At 36.5% G+C, this 23,316-nt stretch overlaps 1 protein-coding gene across 2 annotated transcripts in view; it reads right to left on the bottom strand.

The window, feature by feature from the left end:
• Nucleotides 1-23,316, bottom strand: part of gig (TSC complex subunit tuberin) — a 613,633-nt gene that overhangs the window by 563,472 nt on the left and 26,845 nt on the right. For both annotated transcript variants that reach the window (XM_090372592.1, XM_090372593.1), the window contains exon 2: nucleotides 11,175-11,338. In XM_090372592.1, the coding sequence (XP_090228718.1) occupies nucleotides 11,175-11,318 (144 nt within the window). In that variant the 5' untranslated portion in view covers nucleotides 11,319-11,338. The remainder of the gene's footprint in view (nucleotides 1-11,174; nucleotides 11,339-23,316) is intronic.

Genomic DNA, 23,316 nt, shown 5'->3' with positions numbered 1-23,316 from the left:
GTAATATATAACTTTTAGGTACTTTTAGTACTGCTTTGAATCGGTTTAAGCGATCAACTTCTACAACAACAGATGGAAGTTTGTTCCAGCAATCAACCACCCACTGGCTAAAGGCAAACTTCCATATATCTATCCTATAACTGTATTCCTCAATTTGAATTTATGCCCTCTCAGGCAATTATCCTGAGCAAGAGGAAGAATCCCATCAGCATTAAGCATGCTCAAACTATTCAAGGCTTTATACACTTCAATCAGATCCACCTCTCAGGTGCCTAGTCTCCAGACACTGTAATTTGCAAAACTTAAGCCTTTCTTCATAAGAGCAACTCTTTCTTCCATTCACTAATCTTGTTGCCTTTCTCTGTACTTGTTCCAACAGCTCTACATCTTTCTTAAAATGAGGCCTCCAGACCTGTATACAGTACTCAAGGTGTGGCCTGACCATTGCTTTATACAAGGGGATAATCACCTCCTTATCTCTGCTAGAAAAATTCCTGTATATCATTGACAAGACACCATGAGCTACTTTTGCAGACCATCTGCACTGCTCAGAAGACTTCATACCTGCCTGCACAATTACCCCCAGGTCTTTTTCACTCTCAACCTCTGTCAGTGTGGTTCCACAGAGTTGATACGTTACTCTGTGGTTACTGCTTCCCATATGCAGTACTTTACATTTGTCAATGTTAAACTTCAGTTGCCACGTCTCAGCCCATCTGCTCAACGTTTCTAGATCATGTAAGCAATGACTCCCAGCAGTCTCTGGGACTGCAGGGAGTCATTGTGGTACAAGTAAACACATGGGTTGTGTTAGAGTAGCTAAGAATAGGAACAGATACATGTATACTTGTGTGTACACAAATGCTAGGAGTTTGGTTAATAAATTTGATGAATTTGAGATATTGCTCACAACATCAAACGCTGATATTGTTGGGATATCAGAGACGTGGTGTCACACAGACATACGGAATGCAGAACTGGAATTTGGGGAGTACAATGTGTACAGAAAGGATAGGAAGGGAGGAGGGGTTATGCTATTAGTTAAGAAACACATAAAATCCAAGGAAGTGAAGCCAGTCGACATCGCTGGACAGTACAGTGTCGAGTCAGTTTGGTGAGACAACAGCATTGGGAGATCAAAATTGAGAGTAGGAGTGTGCTATAGGCCTAATGACTCTGATGAGTATAATAAGAAACCGTACAGGGAAATAGAGTGGGCCAGTATATCAGGGAGTCTTATAATGAAGGATTTTAATTTCCCAGATACTGACTGGAATTTGTGGGTTGGTCACTCACACACTAGCAAAGGCTTTTGTGGATTTATTAGATGATTGTTTTCTACATCAGCATGTTCGGGAGGCAACTAGAAAGAGTAATACTCTTGATCTGATTATCAGCAGTGATTCTTCATGCATTACAAACCTGCAGATAAAGGAACCACTAGATGGCAGTGATCACAGTGTGTTGAAGTGGGATTTACTCAAAGAGGTAACTACCATCAGGGGTAAAGGGAAGGGTTTTTGCTTTCATAAAGGTGACTACGATGGTCTGAGGCAGTATTTAAATTCTATACAGTGGGACCAACTGATGATGTTACCAACAGAAAATTCAAAATGGGAAGCATTCAAAGAACTTATCTTGGAAGCTACTAGGCTTTACATACCAACTAAGAAATATTGTTCAAGGTTTAGGCCTAAATGGATGTCAGATGAACTAATGAAACATATGGCAGAGAAGAAAAATGCATGGGATACATATAAATTAACACGTGACACAGAAGCCTATGATAGATATAAGTTGATCTGTAACCAAGTTACAAAGGAGGTTAGGCAGGCGAAGGCAGATTACGAGAAATCTTTGGCAAAGGATGCAAAGAAAAATAGCAAAGAGTTCTTTACTTATGTAAACTCTAGAAGGAAGGGGATGAATCAGATTGGCCCACTTGATATCGATGGTTCAACTGTTGATGATTCTGCTCAGGTAGCTAACAAGCTAAATGAATATTTTGCATCGACATTCACACGAGGAGTTATTCAGCAAGGGGAATGCCAGAGGTGTATTCAACTCTGGCAGTAAGCTAGATAATCTTGTAATTACTGAGAGTAAAGTGGAGGAGCAATTGTTGAAGATAAACACAAGAAAGGCACCTGGGATGGATGGGATCTATCCAGTTATATTAAAGGAGGCAGCAAAAGAAGTAAGCAAACTCTAAGTCATAATTATGAGAGCTTCCTTGGACTCAGGGAAGGTACCCATTAGGGCTTGCAAACCGGTTTTATAAAACCGGTTAAATCGGTTTTCATATTGAGTTGTTAAAACCGAAACCGAGCTTCTAAAACCGGATTCGAATATTTTCTTAGTTAGCCCTCGAATATAGTTTTTTGTTACGCACATTTTATTTTGTTTGTTCATTTGTCTGGATCGTTCAACTGCTTTATGTTTTAAACATGTTTTTTATTTTATGTTATGTTTAGGTAGGAATCTCATGGGCAAGTGGCCCGAATATAGGAGGGGTACCTTTTATCTTCCCACCTGTATCATGGCACGATACAGGTGTACTCATTTATGACTGAGTGAGTCGGAGTGATAGTGTAAAAGAAAATGATCAACATTTCTCCGTTCCATCTATCTTGTTTGCCAGGCAAGTTATGGAATGCACCTTATCGATGGTTACTCACTAGAAACAGATTCGCTGAATATTGCATCAAATTTCAATCGTAGAAAGTTTTTTGCTTCTTTATTCCTATTAAATTTGCAATCAAATGTTCTCCAAAAAGCAGCTTCACCAAATTTAGCTTTTATGTAATTTTGAAAATACAATAGATTTAAGTGGGGAAAAAAAAATTGCAAGTAAATAAATAAAAAATTTCTTTCATGAAAATTTTGAAACTTGCCTCGTTTAGACTCTTCATTCAGTGCTTGCGGGAGTGATGCATAGTATTGTGCCTTTGTTATCGTCACTATTTTTATTTAAAATTGTGGGTAATATAAATTCCTACTAATTTATATTTATTACTCTTAATATGTCTAAGATGAAATCAAATGTATGGAATTATTTTGCTCGAAAAAGCAAAGATGAAGCACAATGTTCGAAATGTCAGAAGATAATGAAGTCGTCTGGAGGATCTACATCATCTTTGATGTTGCATTTAAAGAAAATGAATCAGATTGACATTAAACAAGATAACAGTGAACCTCCTGTCAAAATGGTAAGAACATTAGAAAACTTTATCGTTAAAAAAATCTATGGAAGAAGATATTTCAAAATTAGCTGCTTTAGATGGATTTTCTTTTAATTCAATTGCCAAGAGTGAGTTTATACAATCAAGCCTTCACCTTCAGAGAAATAAATACGATAAATCACCTCCAGCCTCTGTGAATGGAATTAAAAATATGGTTCTGAATTATTATAAAACTAAGAAAGAACTTATTCAGCATTTCAAAAATTCTGAGGTTTTGGGTGCATGGTATTCATTGACTCTAAACGAATATACGTCTATACAAAATAAAAGGTGTATGAATATAAATGTGCATTCAAAAGACAATCATTGGTCATTAGGTCTTATTGAGATTAATGGTTCACTTGATAGCAGAACTGAGCAAATTGTGAATGGACAATTGAAGGAATTTGGTTTGAACTTGGATGAGGATATTGTTGCCTGCACCACCGATGGAGCAGCAATGATGATTAAGTTTGGCAAGCAAATTACACCTAATCATCAACAATGTATAGCCCATTGTATACATCTGTCAGTTATAGATGTACTTTATGAAAAAGCAATCAATTATGGTGCCACAGTCTCTGAGTCTCCCAAAGACAATGAAGAAAATGAAAATAATGAAGAAAGTAGTGATGATGAAGAAGTTGAAGAAAGATAGCAAGGCATGCTTTATCAAACCGACTTTACCGAAAAGCTCATTTATTTCTTCAATCCAATGGCCAATATTGCACAAACTATTAACAAAGTCAGAAAAATTTGCAAGCTTTTTCAAAAATCGCCTACCAAAAATGACATATTACAAAATTTTATTAAAGCAAAATTTAATGGGAAAGAATATAAACTTATATTAGATTGCAAGACTAGATGGGATAGCACATTCTGTATGATTGAGAGATTTTTGAAATTGAAAAATTGCATTCCAAATGCTCTATGTGCAGTACTGTCAACTGAAGCTGTGTCTGACAATGACTGGAAAACACTTGAATTGCTATGTGAAACTTTGCGACCAGTTGAAATGATTCTGAAGGCTATAACCTCAGAAGATACAGACTTACTTAAAGCAGAGTCTTCAACAGAATTTCTGCTTGCTAAGCTTGATACAGCAGAAAACCCATTTGCTTTAAAGTTTCCCCAAAGCCTTTTGCAGCATTACAATGCAAGACGAAATCGCCAAACTGTGGCTTTGCTGAGCTATCTATACAACCCCAAAAAGTTTAGGAAAGAAGATTCAGGTTCAAGAACTTTTGATTTTCCAAGTAAGCAAGTTTTGAAAAAGCATGCTGAAGAGATTTATCAGAGATTATTTGCAAAACATTCCGAAGGAGTCTTAGCGTTGAATGAAGAAACTGAAAATAAATGAACTGTTCTTTTAGAAGAAAACAAAGACTCGTCTAGTTCCGATGAAGAGCCTTCAAAATATCCGAGTGAATTGGAAATCAGCAAAGAATTTAAAATTTTGGAGGCAATTAGCAGTAGAAGTGAAAAGCTGGAGAAAGTTTATTGAGCACTGCTGATCATTAAACCAACAAGTGTCCAATCTGAGAGAGTGTTTTCCATCACTGGTCTCTTTAATACAAAAATATGGTCAAGTCTATCAGGAAAAATGCTTGGTATACTGTGTTTTTTAAAGGGTCATTTTCAGAAAAAAGCTGAGCAATAAATAGTAAAGTAATTTCCCCAAGCTGTTTTTTTTTTCAGATTATTTTTATTTATTTATTATTAGTATTATTATAGGGCTTATTATTTTTTTGTTTACTATACAAGAAGATAGTTTTTATTCAAAGGATTTGAATACAATTTGTAATTTTGTATAATCTCAAGCTGGTTACTTTTTTGGAGTATTTTAATTATTTTTATATTTTTTACTATAAGAGGTGATAGATTTTGTTTAAAAGATTTGATTATGATTTGTACAATCTATCCAAGATAAAATAAATACCTGTGTTATAAGCTTTTAATTATTTTCCCTAAGTCTGAGAAAATCGGTTTGAAAACCGGTTTTAAGAGTAAACTTCAGTTAAACTCGGTTTTGAAATTTATCGGTTTTATGCAAGCCCTAGTACCCATAGACTGAAGATGTGCAAATGTGACACCAATTCACAAAGGAGGATCAAAGACTGACACAAGTAATTATAGACCTGTGAGTTTAACTTCTGTTCCAGGAAAATTAATGGAGGCACTGGTTAAAGAAGCACTGCAGGATCATCTAGACAAGACTTCAGTTATAGCTTGGACGCAGCATGGTTTTGTTAAGGGAAAATCTTGACTGACCAATTTGATTGGATACTATGATGCAGTCACAAAAGAACTGGATGCAGGGAATGACTTTGATATTATATATTTGGATCTTAGAAAGGCTTTTGATACTGTTGCACATGGAACACTGCTGCACAAATTGGGGCAGTGTGGCATTGGAGGCAATTGCTGCTATGGATAAAGGGTGGTTGAGGGGGAGAAGACAGAGAGTGGTAATCAATGGACACTGCTCATTGTGGACTAATGTTATTAGTGGAGTCCCTCAGGGTTCAGTGTTGGGTCCATTATTGTTTTCTGTATTTATAAATGATATTGGTGATGGTATATCAAGCTTAATGTCCAAGTTTGCAGACGATACAAAGGTTGGCAGGGTTGTTAAGGACACTACTGAGGCTATGCTGCTGCAACAGGATCTGGAAAGGTTGAGCAGATGGGCTGAGAGGTGGCAAATGAAGTTTAACATTGACAAATGTAAAGTACTACATATGGGAAACAGCAACCCCAGAGCAACGTATCAACTCTGTGGTACTACACTGACAGTGGTAGAGAATGAAAGGGACCTCGGGGTAATTGTGCAGGCAGATATGAAGTTCTCTGAGCAGTGTAGATGGGCTGCAAGAGCAGCTCATGGTGTCTTGTCAATGATATACAGGAATTTTTCTAGCAGGGATAAGGAGGTGATTATTACCTTGTATAAGGCAATGGTCAGGCCCCACCTTGATTAAAGATTTAATTTTTAAAAAATTTAAAGAAGCCAACATAGAATTGGCTGTAATTCCGGGAGGGCTGACTTCTCAGCTTCAACCACTTGATGCATCTCTCAACAAACCCTTTAAAACATACATGAGATAAGAGTGGAACTGTTGGATGATAAACACAGAAAGCCATGAATATACAGCCAGAGGAGCACTGAACGGCCAAGTATTGCACAGGTGTGTCAGTGGGTTAAGGATTCCTGGGACAAAGTAAAAAAGGAAATAGTACAGAACTCTTTTAAAAAGTGCGGGATCAGCAATTCGTTAGACAGGATGGGAGACAATTTTTTGTATGAACATTCGGATGATGAAGATGAACAGAATGACAGTGAAATTAATTTTGGTAGTGAGAATGAAAGGTGACCATCCTGGATTTTAATTGATAATGGCTCTTGGATTCAATTTTACATTATTAAATTTCTTATAGTTATAATTCTTAATTCTTAAATGTTTAAATATAATTATATGAAAAAAGGAATTGTGATTTATTTATTTCCACATTTTATTATTAAAAATTTGGGGTGCATCTTATACACCAGAAAATACAGTAATAACTGTAAAACCATTCACAAAACAATAACAGTATGATGTAATCTCACATTCAATTTTATAACTAACTTTTTGAAGAATAAATTGTTAATGGATACTTTATTTTATCTACGACGGATAGAGATATGTGTGGATATGTTGGATTTATGATGTCATTGTAGACTTGAGATATAGAGATAGAGACTGGGAGAGGATCAGGTGATCTTTCAACAGGATGAGACATCCCTACATATTCACTGGAGAGTTTTGGCATTAATAGCAGAATATTTTGATTAAAGAAACATCAGTAGAACTTTTGAAATAAAGGAGCCATCTCACAATCCAGATGAGAACCCTACTAAATACTGGCTGCAGGGTTATCTAAAAATCTGTGTCTACAGACATGATCTAAAAGTTGTTGTGCAACTCAGATGATCCAAATGAAGATAATGTGTTTATTACTCAAATTGGAGCTGTTATTGATGCCATAGGATGACATTTTTCAGCAACATTTATAGCAATGTAAATTGAGGCTCATATAATTAAACTTGGTTACTAATTTCTTGTATACAGTTTAACACGTTTATATGCATACAGTGGATTCCCAATTAACCGGAAGGTTGGGTAATTATTTTCCCCAGATAATCCACAAAAAAAATCGTGATTATGAACAATGTGCATTTAATATTTTAAAAAATTAATAATAAATTATTATGTAACATTATCTTGAACGTATTACGTAAATTACGTAACATTATCTTGACAGCTAGAGCAATGTCATCATCTTGCTCTACACAGTCAAGAAGAGCCACCATGTGAGACAAAGCAGTACTATGCAAGATTTTATCCATTGGCAATAGATTTTCTTCAGTGCCCTCTGATTTTTGTCTTTGTGTGGTTCTTCTTCATTCATAACACTATGTACTATTTAATTTGCCACGTTTTGTGGCAGATTAAACTTTTATCCAAATTCAGCCACACAACTGCTTCTTCATCTAAAATTTCAAAACATTCAATCTGTCTTAAATCATATAATATGTCATTATTAATAATTCTTTGTCTTTTGCAGGTATATATATTTTCCAAAAAGATATTTGTAACGTTGTGCTTCTGATTGATGTCCACAATACTTAAATTCCATCAAATACTGTCATATGTTTCCAAAATGACAACAAATTACCTTCCTTGTTTAATTTATATAACCAGTTTTTTTTTGTTTTTTTTTTAATTTCTTTAAAATTTTGAATTACCCATTGGTTGTATTAACGCTCACATTTGGTGGCAAACATTTTTCAAAAATGTTCCCATCATATTATTTTTAAAAGTGTTTAAATTAAAAATAAATTATTGTAACTAGGTACTGTAATAGATTTTTTTAAGCCATTTAAATATTTTTTTTTTTCGTCCAGATATATATATATATTTTTTTTGTTTTTCTATCCACAACCTGGTTAAACCACCTCTGGGCATTTAGGAGTCTACTGTATTTTCATGTTAAGTTACTTTATGAGCAGCACAGGACCGTACTTACACTTCTTGAGACCAGAGGTGCTAAGCTCTTACGGGGCCCACTTTAAAGATACCAGAGGTCCAGAGTCAAAAAAGAAAAAAAACTTGCACATATAAATATAATCAGAAAAAAACAATTATTTTTACCAATCTGTTTAACCACAAACATTGCAATACAAAGATCGCTTTAAAAAACTGAGATTACAGAGGCCATGCAAGTGCCCCCCTCTATGGTGAGACCCGAGGTCAGTGCCTCATGTGCCTGTTTATAAGTATGGCCCTGGAGCAGCCTATATTTTCCATAAAACAGTTTTTATTATAACTAGAGAAAGTATAAATATACTTTCAATGGAAAAGTTTGGTGAAACTCACCAAATGCATGCCTTTACAAGCACAATCAAAAGCCTTGGTTTTCAAAGGCTTTTGATCATGTTTGTTTGGCATAAAGGTCTTCTAAATAAGCTTCCATCTCATGGTTTGCCAACAGTTTTTTGTAATTGGTTATCCAGTTTTCTCTCTGACCACTCACTGAGGGTGATGGTAGATGGCTCTCTGTTTTCTAACTTCTCCACTAATGCTGGTGTCCCCCAAAGTTCAATTCTTTTCCTCACTCTTTTCCTCTTATATATTAATGACCTTCTTCCATTGACCTGAAATCGTATTCATAGTTTTGCTGATGATAGCACACTGCATTTCCCCGTCCAGTTTCAGAAGCCTTGTCCTGCACAAACAGCTTCAACTTCTCGAATATCCAATACCAATTCCTTAAATGGTGATCTCCAGATAATTCTACAGTGGGACAAAGATAACTTAGTTGATTTCAATCCTTCAAAACCCAATATTGTCTTATTTTTCGCAAAAAAGATTCTTCTGCTTCTATGCTTTTCTTTGATGACACTCCAATTTCTAGATAAGATCATATATCTGTAGTGGGAATTACCCTGACTTCTTATCTCTCTTGGCATAAGCATATTACAAATATGCTTCATCTGCATCTAAAAAATTGGGGTTTCTCTTTAGCTCTCGGCATTATTTTTTCTTCCAAACAGCTATTCACTCTGTACAAATTGCAAATTTGCCCTACCATTGAATATTGTTCCCACATCTGGGAAGGTGCCACCAAAACCTCTCTCAGGATTCTTGATTCCAATCAAAAGAGGGCAATTAGGTTAATTAATGACTCACCTCTAAAAGAATTTCACTCTGTCTCATAGATATTCTGTTTCTGCTGCATACCTTTTCTATAGATACTTCCATGGAAACTGTTCTTCTGAATTGGCTTCTATAATTTTCACCCTATCTTCCAAAGCATTCCAACACGTGCCGCGACCAGTTAGCATCCTTTTATTGTCTAACTTCATACTCACAAAACCAACTTTTATTTTTCCTCATTTATTCATTCAACTTCCATTTTCTGAAACAACCTTCCTTTGTAAGTATTTTTGGAAAATTACAATCTACAGCTGTTCAGGTCTAATGTCAACAAATGTCTTCTTTCATCTTCTCAACCTTCAACCCATGCACAGCATAATACAGTCAATCCTCGTATAACACGTGTTTACACTACACGAATTCGATCATACACGATTTATAAATAGGGGAACGATATCTTATATAACACGAACCGAATTCGCTTATGTATGATTCACCTTTGTGTTTACAAGAAATGGCAGTCGAACGCAGAATCACCCCAACCGAACGCAACATGATAGGAATGAAGAGAAGATTCTGAAAATGTACCGGTATTTATGTTTTTTATATCAGTGAAGGGGAAACACATTTCACAATAATAACGTAAAAACCAACACAATTCCAGCTATCGGTATAATCACAAATGCAATTAGATCGAGTTTACTACCAGTTTATAACAGATTCCACTAGCAGAAACGCAACTGGAAATTGTTTTTATTGTTTTATGGTAGTAACCCCTAGAAATGTGCTTTAGTAAAATGTGAGGTGTTAATAGTGTATCTCTGCCTTTACGGTGTTGTTTATTCAGTTGCTACATGCACGCAGCTTTGTTTATGTGTATCAAGCGTGCCTCCTCGTTTTGTAATTGTGCTTTATTCCCTAAAAATGAGTAAAATACTTAAAAGGTGTGAAAAGGAAGCATCCTGGTGAAGACACTGCAGATTCAGAGAGAAAAAGAAAAGCAACATCGATAAACAGAGGCGGACTGGGTCAAAAATTCTTATCTGGGAAAATTTATAGTGGCCTCATACTATGGTTTATGGCCAAAATCACACCGGCCTCCGGCCCGCCGGGGTTTCCACGGTAAGGCTTATGACCAGTCCGCCTCTGTTGATAGAGAAAAAATATGAAATTGTGAAACGCTTTGAGCGAAATGAAAGACCATGTGATATTGCATGTGCTACAGACCTAAATGAGGCAACGCCGAGAATTACAAAGAATGCAGAGAAAATAAAAACAACTTTCATAGCAGGAACAACTCAAAGTGTAATTAAAATCCATTAGATTAAGACAAAGAATTGGAAGAGATGGAACGGCTGTCATCTGTTTGGATAGAAAATCAAACAAAAAACAAGTTTGCTTACGATAGAAGCAAAAGCATTAGCAATATTTTATTACGTAATAGTCGTAATAAAATACGTACGTATTTTATTACGATTATTTATTGTGTTTGGTAATGTTTTGGTTACAAATGTGTGTTCAATCTTGGGTGGTCGGCACCTAACCCTATTCTTCCCATAGGGCCTGTTGTTTATATTGCACAAGGGTTTCTAGGAACACAACTATCGTGCTTTACGAGGACTGACTGTACTATTTTCTAATACCTTGTGTTTGAGGTTTTCGTTAAAAAAAAAAAAAAAATTGTTTCAGTGAAATTTTCATTAAAATAGTATTCAATGTAATGGGATTTTAATTACAAAAAATTATTTGTTACCTTTAAAATCTCATGGCTAACTATAAATTCTTCAACTTTATGATTAGGTGGTGAGGATGCAGAACAACCCTTTGTAAAACCAAAAAATTCCTTCACTTTCTCAGGAAATGTTTTTTCCCTTTCTTTACTCCCTCCTTTTGACATGGTGATCCCTTTATCTCTTCCTGTAATTATTTAAAAGAATTTGTAACTTCTTGTTAACTCACATAATTTAATATGTAGATACACACAGAAAGACTAAGTAAATAAATTATACAATTTATAATTTATTAATAAAATCAGAAACAAGAATGGCCCCAGTAACAAACTTTAAGGAACCCCATTATAACCATGGCCTACTCTGAATAATAACGGTTATAACCATCTACCTCTTGTCCCACAATCATCCCTCAATCCAACTAATGATCTTGCCCATAATTCCAATACACTCCAACTTGTACAGTAAACTTCCACATGCAACTGTGTCATGTGCTTTGTTATATCCTAAATATATATATACTAGGGATGCATCGATTAATTGGCCGTATCTGATCTTTTTCTGATTAATCAGTAATCGGCCTTTTGGCCAATTAATTGATTCTCATTAAATTTAATTTTCACTTATATTTCTACCATTTCATCTCTTCCAAGAAAATCATCAATTAGTTTTGCCAATGGACTGGTTTATAGCAATAGTTTTACTTTCTTCATTGTTACCTTCATTTTCAGTGTCTGGCTGCTGATTTGACTATTTCTTGATACAACAAACGCAAAAAACAAAATAGTAATTTTGATAAACACATAGCTTCATTAATAAAAAACACAAAAATGAAATAACTTTGATAAACACAGCTTCTTTAATATAAAAACACAAAAAATTAAATAATTTTGATACACAAGCGCTTAGCTTTGGCCCTATGATCATTAATATCCCATAACTTTTCATTTGCTAATACAACTTCCAAGGTAGGTTGCACTTTAGTAGGAGGCTCATGGGAGCTGTCGCTTGTTCTTGAACACCCAGCTTCTGTACAAGTCCTTTTCAATTTATTTGATTCTGTTTCCTTTGCTATTTCTTGAGGATGGAACTTCCTAAGATGATTCATCATATTAGATGTACAGATTTTAGCTGTTTTTCCTCCCCTCGATATGCTAGCATCACACAAACTGTATATACAGAGTTGTATCTTTTTGGGTCAACCTTAAAAAACTTCCACACAATACTTGGTGCCATTAGGGTGATTGACAATTATTTAGAAAATAAATAAATATTTTTCTTATCAAAGATTTGAAAAAAAAAATTGATTACATTATATTAGAACTTTAGAAATATTAGTTTTTAGATGACATTTTTAGATGATCGACACGAAAACAGTGAACTTCCTGAATTAATATCTTTGAAAGTATAACTCGGAAATATATGCTGTCACAGACTTTTTTGTAGCAAATGAAGTCCTCTATCATAATGCAAAATTTAATTTGCATCTTACAGATCATATTATGGCTAGGGAAGCGAAAAATGTGTTTCCTAAGCGCCTCTTTGACAGCATTCTCATGATTGCATGATTGATTAAAAAAGGGACACAGATTTATTATCTCGTGAAAATTGTACTGGGAAGATTGATTTTAATATGAATTAATAATAGTCATAGGAATAAAATAATCAAAAATATATAAAATAATGTATTTTAGCATACTTTATGTACCTCAGAGAGACCGTCCGACCCTTTCCTATCTCGAATACCCTTTTAGTCACAGAGTGCAATGATGCTAATTGCAGTTATTTTTTAAACTAGAAATTTAATAAAATGATGTATTACTTGTGCTATCTTGCTTCAGATTTTGTCTCCCATTTTCGTCAGAAGTGTTGCCCCCGGTATATATCTACCTTGATTTTATCACGAAGAATCTAGAAAAACATTAAGTCACAGTAAGCACATATTATGAGTGCATTAATCATATAAACTAATGAACCATATGTGAAAGTCAATAATTGGCCGATAAGCTAAGGCTGATTAATCAGTAATCGGCCAATTTGCTTATCGGTGCATATATTGTCAAATTTGTTTCTTGCATCTAGCTCCTATGTGACCACTTCACAGCAATTTATCAGGTTAAACAAGATTTAATGGCACCTTGTCACTACTCCAATCCAAGGAGATTACCTTGAGTCCAATGATGATCTCATAATTTAACCTAAAGGTCTGGCATATTCCTTTGCAACCTCCTTTAATATTGCTGGGTAAATACCAGCAACACAAAAGACTATGTAGTAGTAGTAGTGGTGGTGGCATGTGATGCAAGAAAGCAAGTGTATGAGCTTATGCAGCATCAGCCAAAAAAAAAAAAAAATCACACCATTCCCTCCAAATGCCTGTCCAGTTCCTCCTTAAATTTATTTAACCTATCAACTTCCACAACGACAGATGGAAGTTTGTTCCAGCAATTAACCACCCGCTGGCTAAAGGCAAATTTCCGCACATCTATTCTACATCTGTCCTTTCTTAATTTGAATTTATGCCCCCTTAGGTTCGTAATCTGAAGTGGAAGGATCCCATCAGAATTCAGCGTGCTGAACCCATTCAAGGCCTTATACACCTCAATCAGATCACCGTGCAGGTGCCTAGTCTCCAGCCACTGCAATTTGCAAAACTTAAGCCTCTTTTGATATGAGGATCCCTTCATTCCCCTCACCAATCTTGTTGCCCTTCTCTGTACACGCTCAAGTAAATCTACATCCTTCCTAAAATGAGGCCTCCAGACCTGTACGCAGTACTCAAGGCGTGGCCTGACCATTGCCTTATACAGAGGGATAATCACCTCCTTTTCCCTGCTAGCAAAATTCCTATATATCATTGACAAAACCCCATGACCTGCCCTGGCAGCCTGTCTGCATTGCTCAGAAAACTTCATATCTGCCTGCACAATTACTCCCAGGTCTTTTTCATTTTCTACCACCTTAAGTGTAGTACCACACAGTTGGTACGTTTCTCTGGGATTACTTCTACCCATATGCAGTACTTTGCATTTGTCAAGGTTAAACTTCAGTTGCCACTTCTTAGCCCATCTGCCCAAATTATCTAGATCCTGTTGCAGTAGCACACTGCCATTACTGTCATTAACAACCCTGCCAACCTTTGTATCATCTGCAAACTTCGACATTAAGCCTGATATACCTTCATAAATATCATTGATAAATATACAAAACAACAGTGGAACTAACACCGAACCCTGTGGGACTCCACTAATAACATTAGTCCAAGAAGAGCAGCACCCATTAATTACCACCCTCTGTCTTCTCCCACTTAACCATCCTTTTATCCATTGTAGCAACTTACCCTTAATACCATTCTGCTCCAATTTGTACAATAGTCTTCCATGCGCAACAGTGTCAAAAGCTTTCCTGAAATCCAAATATATGATATCAAAATTATTTTTTGCATCCAGTTCCTTTGTAACCACATCATAATATCCTATCAAATTTGTCAGACAAGACTTTCCCTTAACAAACCCATGCTGTGTCTGAATTATTGCTGCAGTCTTGTCTAGATGATCCTGCAATGCATCTTTAACCAGTGACTCCATTATTTTACCAGGAACAGAAGTTAAACTAACTGGTCTGTAGTTACTCGTGTCACCCTTCGATCCCCCTTTGTGAATTGGGGATACATTTGCACATCTCCAGTCCGTGGGAACCTCCCCTGAGTCCAAGGACGCTCTCATAATTATGGCTAAGGGTTTGCTTAATTGCTTTGCCACCTCTTTTAATATAACTGGATAGATCCCATCCACCCCAGGTGCTTTTCTTATGTTTAACTTAAGACTGTAATACACACTCCTAATTATGTTCATCATGATGAGCATAATTAATTCATATCATAATTGATAAATTCAATTATGTCAAATCAACCAATTATGCTCATACTATCCAAATGATTAGGAGATAAGAGGATTTACACTGTCAATTTTTTTCTAATAAGGATTATTTTTGCCATGGACATCCTGAATGTTTGGTAATACAGTATTTGTATTACTAATTAAGACTGTTTTGAATAATTTTGTTCAATCAAATTCAAAATGACCTGTTAATCACAGTTTGTTACCATTTATCATTTGTATATCAAATATAATATTATTATTGAGATACATCAACATAATAATGTGTAATGACCAGTCAATAACAGTTTTTTTCTTATACATTCTTTCATGTGTCTGATATATATTTTTAATTGTGATTTCAGATAAAGGAGAATAAAAAAAATTTCCAGCCACTACTCAGTTTATGGAAATGACAAAATAACACTAGCCAACAAAAAATATTTTTTTCATACCTCCACAATGAAAATACGTGATTCTGGAGGAAATAAACAAGCTGATTCTGAAAATAACCAAAAAAAGTCTCTGTCACATCTACATCAAAAGATGTACCAATGTTTAATGTTAAAATAAAGAGATAGATATATATATATATATAATTCAAGTTACTCTCAAGAGGCTCTTTATGTTTCGAGGATAGATTTACAACCCTGAAAACATGTCACGATCAGTTAATACTTGAAAAACCTTGGCACGGTCTACAGTGATTTAGTGATGTGTACATCACTAAATCACTGTTTATGGAAGAGATTAACCACAGATTTAACAAGCATATGTATGCATGTGTGTGTATATATAGGTAGGGCAGCTCCCAGGACGTCGGTTCAAATCCACCTCATTTCGCTGTAAATTACAGTATACAGACTCTACAAAACAGTTCCAGTAGATGGGATGCTTAAGGTCTCAGATTGAGACAAAAAAAAATAAAAAATTCTGGGGGCTCAGTTCAGAGCAAAAAAAAAAAAAAACTCCTTCACATTCACTCAAAGCATCCAGAACCAATCAGTTATATGTTGACTTAAGACTTAAATATCAACTATATATACAGAGATAGTTGACCATATATACAACTATATACAACTCTGTATATCAACTATATATACAGAGATAGCTGTAAAAATGTAAACCCCTGGCTTTTTGGCCATGAAGGGCATTAAAGATTCTCTTTCTCTTTCTTTCTTTCTTTCTTTCTCTCTCTCTCTCTCTCTCTCTCTCTCTCTCTCTCTCTATCTTCTATGTTAAAATACTGCTTTTGAGAACTCTTGAAAAGCATCACATTTACACTGATCAGAGAGAGGTAAGACTTCCTGCCCAGGTATCAAAGATCCATAGCACCACAAAGTACCATCCTGTAGGTCTCATAAATAGAATAATCATACAAAATGTGATACCAGTCCTCATTAGCGCAAAAAAGACACCTATCAGAATGGGAAGTCGTTTGCACTTGGTGCAAACGACTTCCCATTCAGAGATCCATGGCCCGTCATCAAGAACAGTACTTCCAAGCCAGGAGTAAACCAACTCGTAAGATGCCTATAAACCCAAAAAACATAACGTCAGGAATAAACTGTCATGTAACTCTTCCTGTGTCCCATCATGTTTGCCATTTGTTTATGATTTCATTAAGCCACTTTCTGTCACTATTAATACTACTAAAATTATTAAGCTCAATACCTAAAATTGTAGTGGGTATCTGTCTCTTTATACAATAACACAATCCACAGTATACAAGAAACAGATCCAACATAATCGCTCTAGCCAAGACTTGCACAGCAGCTGTTGAAACTGTTCAACATACTGTCAAAATACTAAGGGGCATCAACCACTGAATTGAATTTAACTTAGTTTGTATCCTGACAATCGCAGCCTGGCAAAACCAGGCTTCAGCAGCATACATTGTCAAGGAGAGAAAAACTGCTGTATAGTACAGAAAAAGAGCCTTCCGTGACAAACGCCAATCTGCTTTAGACATCCTAATAATTGCACTGGAGGATTTTCTTATTTTATTATTAACATATTGTAAATGTGGAGCAAACGTTAACTTATAATCAATTAACAAGCCCAACATTTAGTTTCCTTCACAAGTGGTATTTGTCATCCATTAAGCTTAATTTGTGGAGGTCAGTTAAAATCCAGACTATTTTTAAAAAAGCATCATATTAGTCTTAGTAGGACTTATAGTAAGCTTGTAAGTTTTTGCCCAGGAGTACAAATTATTCAATACCATATTAGCCTTATTCTCCAAATCAACTATTGATCTACCAGCAATTATTACTGTTAAGTCATCTGCAAAAAGCAATGATTTTTGTGTTCGGGAAAGGTTGAACTAACCAATTGTGCAATACCATATTCCAAATAAGGGATTCCAACACTGATCCTTGCAGACACCCTTGCAATATCTGATTTTTAACATAATATTGTGATTTTACCACCAAATATATGTTTATGAAATAAATTCTAAACAACTTATATAGTTGCAAGGGGCAATCAGCAACTCTTAATTGTTCAAGGGCAGACTCACACCATAGGGAGTCAAAAGCCCCCCTCAAAATCCACGTAAATTGCTGGTCCGTGCTTAGACGTAGAACCTCTAATACGTGCTATAAAGTTGACCAGAGTATCCTCACACGATCTGCTAGGTGTAAATCTGTACTAACGCACAGAAACCATATCACAAGCTGTCATTAACCTAGAGACATGAACTGCCATAAGCCGTTCCAAAATTAGCTAAAAGAGCAATTGGTTGATACGATCTGGGTTCCATCACTGGTTTTCGAATTAACTTCCATAGGCCAACTTTCCATTCATCAGGGAAATATCTCTCAACTAAATACTTATTATATATTGCCAGAAGCAAATGTAGAAACAATTTATGAAACCTGAGTATGGAAGCGTTTTCAATGAGATCCATACCAGGACATTTAGTAACTAACTTTTTTCAAAACAGTTGTTAATTCCTCAGAGGTAAACTGAGCCGCAACTGTTTGAGTTTGATATATTCCATTACCCTTCCGAATAGCTGATTGGTCATACGTATCTTTCTCAATATCATCTGTTGGAAACAATTGAGACAATATTGCGTCAACTGTATCTTCCCAGCCTGTCATCTCATGAGAATCAACTGTAACTGACCCAAATATGTGATTTAACAAGCACAGATTTTTCTCATACTGGGTGTTTTCATTCTCTCTTTTCTCTTAGTACTCTCGCAGGCAGCACAGTGAATATAATTGCCATCCTACCCATTACTGGGTGGAAAAGGCCTATGCTCAAATCCCATTAATGATGCAAGAAATATTTATCAGCTTTTTCCAAAATGTGGCTGAGTTAGTCAGTCCCAATCAAGGGCTGCATGGTTTCCTCACCATCTCAGAAACTCAGGTTTTTTTGTCCAGAAAATCAGTAACAGAATGTACACAACTTACAGATGCCTCATAGCCTTAATTGATTTGGTGTATGGCAAATATGGTATACTATTCTGAGAGCAATCGAACACACAATTCAATTGCTCTCAGCTGTCCTAAAGAGACATTAAAGTCAACAGCTCATGCAAGTGTAGCATGACCAGCCACATAGCTGTAATCTGCAAGAGCACGGGTTGTGCTAAGTTAAAAAATTTGCTGAATAAGCGATAGGACTAAAAGGGAGAAATTTAAAGTTATAACTAAAGTAATATAGCCTCAGAAAAATTATAAATGTTTGTAGGACCAACCTGTCCTTTCATCTGCTTTTGCAACCAGCAGGATTTAAACTGCATAAATAATGAAATGGTCTTAATTGTCAAATATTTATAATTTTACAGACTGCCTGAGTAGCCTCATCATTTAATCAAATAGTTGATTAAACTTTTGGCAAGGCATCTGTTTCAGGCACGATAACCAATCCACTCACCAAATAAGAGGTGATCTCCAGTGACAATACTCAAACAAAACAGATACCTTTAGTTATATTACAACTTTGAAAACTCTGATTTTGTATGCCACCTGGAAGCTCACATAAAACAACTTCTTTATATGTGTTTTGTCTGTATGCTGTCACTACAGACACCTACTATCTGATGGGGCTCTAATTAGTCCAGAAACAACCTGGCATATCAATCTCATCTTTTAAACAAGTGATTGATTAACCTTTTGGCAAGACCTATTTGAAAGCAGTGAATGGCAGGGCAACTCCGCAAAATCAAGTTTGTTCTGCTGTTAGAATTAAGACCACTGTAATGTATAAGCAGTTTAAACTGTTTCTGGGGTCAGCAAGGTATAATAAAGGGCAAAACAGCATATTATTAAGAGAGAAATATTACCCTTTTTGCGTCAACTTTCGATTTTTTTTTTTTTTTTTTTTTGTAAAATGTGCTGGATTTTATAAGTTTACTGAAATTGAGGAAAATCCATTTTGAAGGAGCTGACACTGCTGGGAGGGGGTATCAATTTCTGTACAAGGGGAACAGAGGGTTGAAAAGTTTGTGGCCTGAGTATGAAAGAGTAGTGGTTAAAAATTTCTGTATTTAATGTATAATAGTAACCCATCAAGTTTCATGCAGTTTCAATAATGTATTTTTTAATTACAGGTCCTGAAGCAACAAAGTTGTGTCATTGTTGAGAGAGGGTCAAAATCAGTCAGCATGCAGTTATCCAATATTTGGGAAAAAAGGAACTAATGCCAAAGGCAATTCATGAGGATATGGTTGCAACATTGGGAGATACCCCTTCCTTATTTTCCATGGTTAAGAATATAAATGAGGGATGGAAAATGTGGAGGATAATCCAAGCTGTGGAAGACCTGCAACATCCATCACTCCAGAAGTGGCTAACGGTGTGCGTGATCTAGTAATGAGTGATCGACGAGTGACAATTCGGTACATTACCAGCAACTTGATCATTTCATCTGAATGTGCATACTACATAATAACAGAGGTTCTCACTATGAAAAAAGTGTCATCAGGATGGATCCCAAAGTTGTTGACAGCAGATCAAAAATGCACAAGAATACCTGCATCGTTTTCAAGCAAATTTCCTTGCAAGGTCTGTGACCAGGGATTAGATATGGGTCCATCACTTTCAGCCAATAACAAGGAGGCAGTCCAAACAATCGAAACACAGCTCTTCTCCCTATCCAAAAAATAGCCAAGTCAATTCCTTCTGCTAGCAAGGCGATGGTATCAGTTTTTTGGAATGCTGATGGGGTGCTGCTAGTAGTAGTAGTAGTAGTAGTGGCACTTGATGCAAGAAAGCAAGTGTAGGAGCTTATGCAGCATCAGCCAAAAAAAAAAAAAATCACACCATACCCTCCAATTGCCTGTCCAGTTCCTCCTTAAATTTATTTAACCTATCAACTTCCACAACGACAGATGGAAGTTTGTTCCAGCAATTAACTACCCGCTGGCTAAAGGCAAATTTCCGCACATCTATTCTACATCTATCCTTTCTTAATTTGAACTTATGTCCCCGTAGGTTCGTATTCTGAACAAGTGGGAGGATCCCATCAGAATTCAGCGTGCTCAACCCATTCAAGGCCTTATAGACCTCAATCAGATCACCGCGCAGGTGCCTAGTCTCCAGCCACTGCAATTTGCAGAACTTAAGCCTCTCTTGGTAAGAGGATCCCTTCATTCCCCTCACCAATCGTGTTGCTCTTCTCTGTACACGCTCAAGCAAATCTACATCCTTCCTAAAATGAGGCCTCCAGACCTGTACGCAGTACTCAAGGCGTGGCCTGACCATTGCCTTATACAGAGGGACAATCACCTCCTTTTCCCTGCTAGCAAAATTCCTATATATCATTGACAAAACCCCATGACCTGCCCTAGCAGCCTGTCTACATTGCTCAGAAAACTTCATATCTGACTGCACAATTACTCCCAGGTCTTTTTCATTTTCTACCACCTTAAGTGTAGTACCACACAGTTGGTACGTTTCTCTGGGGTTACTTCTACCCATATGCAGTACTTTGCATTTGTCAAGGTTAAACTTCAGTTGCCACTTCTTAGCCCATCTGCCCATATTATCTAGATCCTGTTGCAGTAGCACACTGCCATTACTGTCATTAACAACCCTGCCAACCCTCGTGTCATCTGCAAACTTCGACATTAAGCCTGATATACCTTCATCAATATCATTGATAAATATACAAAACAACAGTGGCCCCAACACCGAACCCTGTGGGACTCCTCTAATAACATTAGTCCACGAAGAGCAGCACCCATTGATTACCACCCTCTATCTTCTCCCACTTAACCATCCTTTTATCCATTGTAGCAACTTACCCTTAATACCATTCTGCTCCAATTTGTACAGTAGTCTTCCATGCGCAACAGTGTCAAAAGCTTTCCTGAAATCCAAGTATATGATATCAAAATTATTTTTTGCATCCAGTTCCTTTGTGACCACATCATAATAACCAATTAAATTTGTCAGACAAGACTTTCCCTTAACAAACCCATGCTGTGTCTGAATTATTGCTGCAGTCTTGTCTAGATGATCCTGCAATGCATCTTTAACCAGTGACTCCATTATTTTACCTGGAACAGAAGTTAAACTAACTGGTCTGTAATTATTCGTGTCACCCTTCGAACCTCCTTTGTGAATTGGGGATACATTTGCACATCTCCAGTCCGTGGGAACCTCCCCTGAATCCAAGGATGCTCTCATAATTATGGCTAAGGGTTTGCTTAGTTGCTTTGCCGCCTCCTTTAATATAACTGGATAGATCCCATACACCCCAGGTGCCTTTCTTATGTTTAACTTCAACAATTTCTCCTCCACTTTGCTCTCAGTTATTACAAAATCATTAAGCACACTGCTACAATTTGATAACCTTCTTCCATTTTCAAACTGTAATGATTCCTCACGTGTGAATGTAGATGCAAAATACTCATTCAGTTTGTTTGCTATCTGAGCAGGATCATCAACAGTCAAACCATCGATGTCAAGTGGACCAATCATATTCAGCCCCTTCCTTTTAGAGTTTATATAAGTAAAGAAATCCTTGCTGTTTTTCTTAGCATCTTTTGCCAAAGATTTCTCGTAATCCGCCTTTGCCTGCCGAACCTCCTTTGTGACCTGATTACAGACTAGCTTATATCTGCTACAGGCTTCTGCGTCGCCTGATAATTTATATGCATCCCATGCATTTTTCTTCTCTGTCACGAGTCTCATTAGTTCATTTGATAACCATTTAGGCCTAAACCTTGAACAATATTTCTTCATCGGTATGAAAAGTCTAGTAGCTTCCACGATTAATTCCTTGAATGCTTCCCACTTAGAATTTACTGTTTGTAACATCGTCAGTCGATCCCACTGTACAGAATTTAAAAACTGTCTGAGACCACTGTACTCCCCTTTACGGAAGCAAAAACCCTTTCCTTTACCCCTGACGGTAGTTACCTCTTTGAGTAAATCCCACTTCAGCACACTGTGATCACTGCCACCTAGTGGTTCCTTTATCTGCAAATTCTTAATACACGAATGATCACTGCTGATAACCAGATCAAGAGTATTACTTTCTCTGGTTGCCTCTCGAACATGCTGCTGCAGAAAACAATCATCCAATAAATCCACAAAAGTCTGACTAGTGTGTGAGTGACCAACCCACAAGTTCCAGTCAATATCTGGGAAATTAAAATCCCCCATTATAAGACATTCTGATTTACTGGCCCACTCTATTTCTCTGTACAATTGTTCATTGTACTCATTCGAGTCATTAGGCCTATAACACACTCCAGTGTGTTATAGGCCTAACAGAAAGACCAGACAGTCGTAGGGGCATATTAATGCTGACCTGGTGAGGCATTTATGTGAAAACATTAAACACCAGGAAAAACTCAGCAAGAAGACTTGTTCCACCAGGAAAAGCAGCCAGCTGCACACATTTGTCACTGCCGTGGCTGCACTGCACAAGTGCAGCTTTGAAATATTGCACCACTCCCCATATTCACCAGATTTAGTACGATTGGACTTTTGCCTATTTCCTAATTTGAAAAAATAGCTGGCTAGCATCTATGTTCCCACCGACACCAACAGCACTGCTGCAGTGCAGACATTCCTGGAGGCTGAAGAGAAACTTTGCAAATGGAACCAACACACTGTAGAATTGTTGGCAAAAGTGTATTCAAAGAGAACTATGTTCAAAAGTAACATATAACAGACTCCTCATTCACACCAATATTATATAAATAAACCCATCATACTAAGGCGACGAATGAAGCAATGAAGGATGAATTACTGATCATCCATATCAGTAATTCTGCTAATAGCATTAGCAGAATTACCTCGGAGAATCCACTAATGAT

The sequence above is a fragment of the Mastigoproctus giganteus genome, chromosome 4, assembly GCF_048544385.1.
Source record: "Mastigoproctus giganteus isolate SK-2022 chromosome 4, ASM4854438v1, whole genome shotgun sequence".
NCBI lineage: Eukaryota > Metazoa > Arthropoda > Arachnida > Uropygi > Thelyphonidae > Mastigoproctus > Mastigoproctus giganteus.
This window is presented reverse-complemented; position numbering and strand designations above follow the sequence as displayed.